The sequence below is a fragment of the Periplaneta americana genome, chromosome 8, assembly GCF_040183065.1.
Source record: "Periplaneta americana isolate PAMFEO1 chromosome 8, P.americana_PAMFEO1_priV1, whole genome shotgun sequence".
Classification (NCBI taxonomy): Eukaryota; Metazoa; Arthropoda; class Insecta; order Blattodea; family Blattidae; genus Periplaneta; species Periplaneta americana.
The window spans coordinates 105074953-105083304 of NC_091124.1; the positions used below are offsets into that span (position 1 = coordinate 105074953).

The following is an 8352-nucleotide window of genomic DNA, read 5'->3' on the forward strand; positions in this document are numbered from 1 at the left end:
AGTATACAATACACATGTGTTAAATGTTCAACGAACCCCGAAACACTATAGGAAACCATATTAGTGCCGTAAAATTAATATATCCATAGTTAACTGCAAACATCATCATCATCATAATCATAATCATCATCGTCCTAACAAGTATTGGGCCTATTCGCCCGTTACAATCTCAAGCTATCTTTTTAAAGGTCTTTCTTTATTCTCTTCCCTCTTGGGCAGTAGGTAGAAATGTGACGAGGAATGCAGTTGCTGCCAGTTCTGTAACTATAGATGTAGGAGTCGCTCCGTAGCTGTGGTGGAGAGCAGACGTGTTGCTGGGTGCGTGTGTCTTGTGAAGGGGAGAATGGAAGCGCTGAAGAAGATGGTAGAGGACATGAGGGCAGAGATACGAGAAGGATTCTCTAAAGTGGACTCTGCGACAAACAAATTTCTGGATATAGAAACCACGTTGGACTCGGTGACATCCAAAGTTGAAATGCTAGAAGGCAAAATTGACTATCTGGAGAATCAGACCAGACGAAATAATATTGTAATTTTCGGCGTACCAGACGAGGAAAGAGAGACATGGGAGCAGTCAGAAGACATGGTGCGATGGGTAGTGAACCAACAGGGCATCGAACTCTGGAAGTGGGACATTGAGAGGGCGCACCAAGTGGGGCGATCTTGGAACAGAATGCCCCAATAGTTTGCACACTCGCAAATTATAAATTAAAAGCTATGATTTTGCAAGACGCAAAATACCTTCTTCGGAGTGATGTGTACATAACTGAGGATTTCAGTGAGCAGGTGAGGCGAGAGAGGGAATTTCTCAAACGCCGTATGTTCGAGGCCCGACGTCAGGGATGCCATGCTATCATCCAATACGACGAGCTCGTCATTAACGGCAGGCTGTGGTCCAGAGTCGAACTGGAGACAGTGGACAGCTTGGAGAAAGATGAAGCGAAGTCATGAGAGAGGAATGTAGAGGTCAGCCCAGAGGATACCGTGGTGGCGTCAGAAGAGAGAAATCTGGGGTCGGAGAACAATGGGAAGGAAAACAGCCCAACTGTTAGTGCCGGAATTGCTTCAAAAACGATCACTGCAGACCGGAAGAGGGAAGACAAGCAGCCCAGTGGCAGTCCGAAGAATGGGGCGACAAAGTAGATCATCTTGGAGCGCGGCAGTGGGGAGAAGAAGTGGCAGGCGAGCCTACAGACGAGGGTGGACAAGCTGCCTAGCACCAGCCCAAGGGTCGTGGCTTCGATGTCAACTATGTCGGACCGTTGGAGAGGGAAGCACGGACAGCAGCCAGCCAAGGAGAGGACTTGAGGAGCTTCACGGCACCGCAAGTAGGTCACTGGAAGAAGTAGAGACACCTCACTCCCCTCAGCATTGCAGCCTTCAATATTGAAGGTTTAAAAAAGAAAGTATCATGTGAGCAATTTATGAACATTATACAGTCTCTAGATATAGTGTGTTTCACAGAAACCTGGCTTAGCTGTAAGGATAATCTAGAATTGAACAATTTCATTAGTTTCAATAAGGGCAGGGATAAACTTGGCAAGAGAGGTAGGTGGGTGGGAGGTGTTTACATTTCAATTAAAAAGGGCATAGGAGATAATATTAAGAATTTGAACACGGATCTGGAAGGGGTTGTCGGAGTATCATTAAGGATGGGTGAATTAGATTTAGTAATTTTGGGTGCTTATAGGCCGCCTTCCGGTTTGCGGTATGTTAATCCGCACTTCTTTGAGGACCTGGTCATTGTTTTTGGGGACTTCAATTCAAGGACAGGCCGGGAGAACATTTCATTAGTAGATTGGAATATGGAACAGAACGACAAAAGGGGGCCAAATAAAAATAGTAAAGATAAGATTCTGAATGGGGAGGGAAGGGATTTATTGGCATTTTGTGACGTCTTCAATCTAGAAATTATGAACGGGAAATATGGGAGGGATCTAGAGAGACAGCTGACTTTCATAGGAGCGAACGGGGGGGGAGTGTGATAGATTACATACTGTGTAGCATGAACTTAATCGACAGGATTGCGGATTTTTGGGTGGGGGACAGGATTGAATCACAACACTCACCTGTGGTTTTGCAGATTCATGTTCAGTCAAGGGGGGGGGGGGGGAATCGGCGGAGACGCTGACAAATATTTTAAGAATGGCAGCTGGTAATATAGTGGAACAAAGGAAGAATAAGGGGAGCAAATGGGATGACTGGTATGACGACAAATGTAGGGTGGCTAAGAAGATGGCTGAAGAAGCCCTAAGGGTATTTAGACTGGCGGGGAATGATGAAAGTAGGATAACGTATGTTCAATTGAGGAGAAATTACAAAGATATCATTCAGCTCAAAAAGACTAACTGGCAACTCAGGAAAGCAGGTCAGCTGAGTAGAGTGGTAGAGAATGGGGATATATCTGAAATATTAAAAGAATAAGAGGTGAGGGATGGGTAAAGAACGAAATTACACCAGAAGTATGGCGGGAATATTTTAGGAGCATTTATGGGTAAGGAGAGATGTGGGGGGGATTAGTGATAGGACCAGAAGAATTATTGGGGTTTCCGGAGGTTCCGGAGCTGGTTGCAGAGATTTCACAGAAGAAATTAGAAAAGTGGTTTCCTCTTTGAAGAATAATAAAGCACCAGGCTGGGATGGGCTGCCGTCAGAAATATTAAGGCTGCTTTTGTCAATGAGAAATTTGTACAAAGGATGCCTGTCACTAAGTGATAGTATTCCAGGAGCACTGCAATATCAAATGCAGTCAGAATAAAAAAAACTAACAAAACGAAATTCATTCACAACAATACACAACACGTGGTCGAGTTCAATTTATTGTCATGGCAGAACCATATCAGTATTGTCATGGAAGCACTAGTACCGCAGTGAATATGCGACACCATTGCCACGACGCTGTGATGGTGGCATTAAAAACCGTTTACACAATGACACTATTCCGACATTTACTGTCATGATAGCAATGTCACGGCATCAGTGCCATTTGTGAGCATTATATACGAAGAGTCCACTGCAAGAATGATGGATGTCATTTGGAACACATTTTTCAGGAGAAGCAATTGAAAGTTTGAAATGCTTAGTGCTCAAAGCTAAACTGTGATTTTCCGATCATTACTGGACAATGACTATCAGTGTTAATGCCATATAACTCTCTATGTACATTCTATATATCTTAAGCTATGCATTGACAATCTTGGTTCATTTTCGACAAGAAAGTGACATCCATCATTCTTGCAGTGGACTCTTCATACATTATATGGTTTTTGTTTTGAGTTATCATTGAGACATTTAATTCTGTTTATCATACAATTTATTTTCATATATTTAAAGCATTCTAAACATTATACATAATGCTGAAATATTTTAGGCGGAACTGTGCAATTACAAACCCATAAATTTATAAAAAGAAATTGTTTTTTCTTAATTTTACAATAGAAAAAAAAGGATAACCACTGTAACTTTAAACATGAATCAGCACACAAAATATATTTAGAATAATATTAATTTTTAAAACATAATACCTTATGAATTTAACTTACGTATTCTGACAGTCAGTTGAGTAACTGCCAGATTGCATCGTACAGTACTGACATTCTGGAAAAGGCTCTCTTCTATGCAGTTTCATCGGCTGATCTTTTCCACGTCTGTACTGTACTGTGGTTTGAACTTTAGTACTGGAGGGCCAACACATTTAATGAAAATAAGTCCACTAGTTCGTGTTATTAACAAAGCATTCCTTTTCTTCGTCTGAATGTCATTCATAGCATCATAGCCTATCTTCCTTCATTGTATTCCTAATGAAGGTTTTGATTGTCTTGAAAGTTCAAAACACCTCTCACACTCTGATGTAGTCATAGGAATCGTGCAAATAATTCTTAAGAGTTTCAGTGATTCCTGTAAAGAGGTTCTAAATTGTTCTCATAAATGCAAGAAAGAAGTGTCATGCATTTGATTTGTAAAATCATTTCTGCCAATGCGGAACAATGATCATTCATTACAATGGAATGTGTCCGTATCAGTACCTGCTGCTCTGTTTTTAGAGAGCACTTAATGTCACTAATACAAGGCTATATTTTTTTATAATTCAGCTTTAGAAGCATATTATGTATTATAGTCATTAAATCATTCCAGCAGATTTCGACAGTGAGCAAGAAACTAATAAAGAAATAACATTAGATTAAAAAAATCATCCAGCTACTTTACTTGAATTAAAACTTAATTCTTCGTTCTTTCTACATAAACTCATTGATAATATCAATGTAAAATGCTGAATTTTTAAGTTCTTGTAGCTTCTTTACTATTGACATCAAGGCTCAGTCTTTATTGTCCTTCAGTCGATCGTTGAATGATTTAATTAATTTAGTTTAAGAACAAGTTTTTGATCGATGCTGATATGCTAGGTATGGACAAAATAATTGATGTCAACTTGTTGAGAAAATGTTGTATGGAGCTGCTTAATTTTCAGACATGCAGCTAGTTCGTAAGGATGTTTACCACAAATGGTTCTCTTATATCGATTTATATTTAAATATCGAAAATATTCCCTCCCCTTTTCCTTATGTTTGAATTTCAAGTCCGGGAGCTCTGGCATACGAAGGTTGTTTCAAATGTTTACAGCCTGACATAGAAATCAAACTAGGATTTTTCTGAAACAATCTTCATTTTTCAACATAATCCACCCTGAGATTCACACACTTGGTCCACCAATACTGCAATACTCTCCTTGTATACAGATTTCTCGAGTTTGCAAAAAAAAAAAAAAAAAAAAAAAAAAACTTGTTGCTGCTGCAATAACCTCTTCATTTGACGAAAATTTCTTCCCAGCCAGCCAAGTTTTGAACTTTTGGAAAAGAAAGAAATCTGGGTTTGCGAGACACATGAACAGCTGCCTGTTGTGATAAACTAATACTTTCTTCTTGGTCATATCCGGCCTCTTTTTCCATTTCATTTGCTGCAGGAGATTTGAATAATATTCTCTGTTCTCCCTTTTCCTAGGTACTCAATCATGATTATCCTCTTACAATCCCAGAACATGGACGACATGACTTTCCCAGCTGATTGAATAGCTTTTGCTTTCTTTGGAGGCAGAGAATCACTATGCTTCCATTGTTTCGACTTCTGTTATGCCTCTTGTATGTAATAGTGGATCCAGGTTTCATCAATGGTCACAAACTGTCTAAAAAAAATCGAGTATATTTTTCTCGAATTGAGCCAGAGAATCCCACGAAATTTGACATCGGATGTGCTTTTGTTCCAGTGTTGACAGATGCAGAACCCACTTCGCAGGGACCTTGGACATGCCCAAGACATTGACTAAGATATGGTGCACCCATTCAGTTGAGACACACATAATCGCGCTAATTTCCCGCACTTTCAGTGGACAGTCATGCAACTCCATTCGTGGATTTTTCTGCGATCTTTCACAATCTCTCAGTCATGTTTAAATAGTGCTACCCATTTTTTCACAGTCGAAAATACTGGAGCAGATTCCCCCAATGTAGCATTCATGCCTGCTTTAATTTCTGTTGGACTCATCCTGTTTTTACGAAATATTTAATGACAGCACGAAGCTCGATATTTTTCATTTTTATTAATCTGTTCGGCGCACTAACTTCAAAATGTTGTTGTTGTTGTTTTCTAATGCTAAGTCATTTGACCTCAAAATGTAGTCAACAGAAAATTATGATTTTTCGTGTTTGAACTAATGTAAAATGGCTGCTAACATGGCAGCATTGTTGACACATTTTCAAGCGCATCTTGTAGGCCTACAGTAGTTATAATTTCGCTTTTTTCACTGAAAGATCGGCATCCAAACTACTCTTCAGGATTTCTTCTATTATGCAGTTATTTTCAGACATTATACTTGTACAACATATTTTCGCATCAACCATAAAACACTACCCACTACTGTGATGGCGGTGGCGGCAGCGGCTGTCCAAGAGATTCTGTATAACTACCTTTTCGGGCCACATGACGAAAGCTAAAAGCACAGCTCTGGGCAGTAAAAGTACCATTTAGTATAAAAGGTAAAGGTATCCCCATGGTACGAGTAATAATGTTGTTAAATCTGCCATACTGTATTTTGATTTCATTTCAGTCCCTGCTGTCTTGTCATCCTGGTGGAATCCATAGCCATACAATACTTAACATTCCTGAATACATATCAGAAGAAGCCAAATCTCTTCTCAAAGAGGTGAGTATACTGAATTGTGGAATGACTTAGTTCTACAGAGGTCCTTACCATATCACTGTCATGAAACTTCGTTATTTTCTGTATAGGTGTAATGAGAATTTTTATAACAATGGAATATGCTTTGTAAATTACAGAAGAAATTATGAAAGTTGACAGGAACTACAGTTGTAGTGCCAAGAGATGACAAAGAAATTCTAGGTGTGCAGAGGGGGAAGCTGTGATGCATGTGCATAATATTATTATTCGTAGTATTGCACAGTTTCCTCCTGGTCTGGCTGAAATATTTCTCTGCCATCTCGTGGCACTACAGCAGTAGAAATCAAATATATTTTGAATAAAATTAATAACTACAAACATAATTGGATACAAAACGTAGACCGAGTGAGTGAATACAAATTATCTCTACAATTATATAGTGAGGTCTACTAGCTGAGAAGAAAAAGAAAATATGACCAAGATACAGTCAAATATCCGCCATTAAAAATAAAAAGATCTCTAAAGCCTCTGACATGGCATTCATTTCCTGAAACAGACATTTATGAAGATGATAATAATTAAACTTTGTAGAATCATCTATTGACAGATAAGGATAGTAATAGTGGTAGTTGTAGTAGTGGTAGTGGTAGTAGTGTAAGTGACCAACTGGTATTCATTTATCTCTCTCTTTGTCATATCCAAGAAAAAGGAATGCCTTTACATTTGAAGATGAGCGCTGGAAAACAATTGTCAAGGCACACCACACATTCTTCCAAGCGACATTGAAAGCTGTCCATCACTCTTGTAACTTATCGCCTGGAATAGTGTTGACTGCAGCTGTGCTGTGGCTTGGAAGACTTCTTGCTTGAGATATCCCCATAAGAAGAAATCTGCAGATGTCAGATCCAAGGATCGGGATAGCCAAGGGATGTTACCATATCGAGAAATGACTTTCTGTGGAAAGGGCTTTCACAGCAATTCCATGCATATTCTTGCCATGTGTTGACGAATGTTGGCAGTCACAACCTGATACTCGTCCTTAAAAGGAAAAACACTCATGATTTCAAAGAGAGCAGCTCCACACCATACCATAAGAAGGTTGCTGTGCAATTAATTGCTGCTGGATTACGTCACTCCAGTAAAGCATATTCTGCTTGTATAACTCGAAGTGAACTTCATCTAACATAATCAATGTCTATAAAATGTGTGAGATCACACATGGCCATGGAAAACTGTTCGTGTGCTAGCAAATCTTGGAGCTTAATTTCCTGTACGATTTGGAGTTTATAGAGATTCTGTTGCAAGATTCTCCTAAATGAGCGATCTGAAATGTTGTTGTTGTTGTTTTCTAATGCCAGGCGTTTGACAATAAAGTCATTTGACCTCTTGCACTCCAATATTTTTCAAAGATATTATCATGACCAGCCAATGAAGCACAGATTTTGAGGTGTTCCGAATCCATTTCTTGGTTTGAGTTGCACAATGGGCAGCGATCTGAAATGTATAAAGTATCAGATTCACCAAGCAGCGGTGGCGGTGGCAGCAGCAGCCGCTGCCGCTGCGATGGTGATGATGGTGACAGCAGTGGCACTAAAGGGTTCTCTTTTTTTTTTTTTTCAGCTGTTGCATTACAACCCTCAGGAACGTCTGGGCTCAGGGGTGAATGGTGTGCAGGAGTTGAAATCCCATCCATTCTTCAGTGGAATTGACTGGAACTCAGTTGCAGCTGCTAGTAATACGCTGTAGCCAAGAAGTAGTCTCAAATTCCAAGTTTATATATGTAGTCAAAAGAAAATTTAACTTTTCCAAAGAATTGTAATAAGTTTGATGTTATTATATAGTTTTTGACATGTTTTTCTGCTGTATGTTCAAGCTGGTCTGATCTAGTAGAGGTTACTTGCACTTACTGTCCTATTGTATTTAAAATCTGTGCTTTGTATTACAATGTCTGTGATTATAATCTTATTTTGAAATGTTCTTAGACTTGTTTACATTATATGCTTGATGCTTTAAAAATTACTTCATAACCATACATGCAACTTCGAAGTAGGGGATTGTAAAACATGAGGCTTAAAGGAGATAAATTCTAATAGTGAGATAACAAGCATCACCAAAGTCATTGTTCATCCTGTAATATTTCATTACATTCTGTATTGTGTCAGCATACTTATACTTAATGT

The 8352-nt window shown here is 39.1% G+C and overlaps 1 protein-coding gene across 3 annotated transcripts in view; it reads left to right on the forward strand.

Annotated features, from left to right (window-relative positions):
• LOC138704918 (ribosomal protein S6 kinase delta-1) overlaps nucleotides 1-8149 on the forward strand; it is a 117756-nt gene extending 109607 nt beyond the window's left edge. For 2 of the 3 annotated variants that reach the window (XM_069833318.1, XM_069833319.1), the window contains 2 exons: nucleotides 6101-6196; nucleotides 7793-8149. In XM_069833318.1, the coding sequence (XP_069689419.1) occupies nucleotides 6101-6196; nucleotides 7793-7918 (222 nt within the window). In that variant the 3' untranslated portion in view covers nucleotides 7919-8149. Of the gene's footprint in view, nucleotides 1-219; nucleotides 1329-6100; nucleotides 6197-7792 lie in introns of all 3 variants that reach the window. The other variant, XR_011333478.1, reaches the window with a different exon arrangement.
• Nucleotides 8150-8352: the final 203 nt, after the last annotated feature.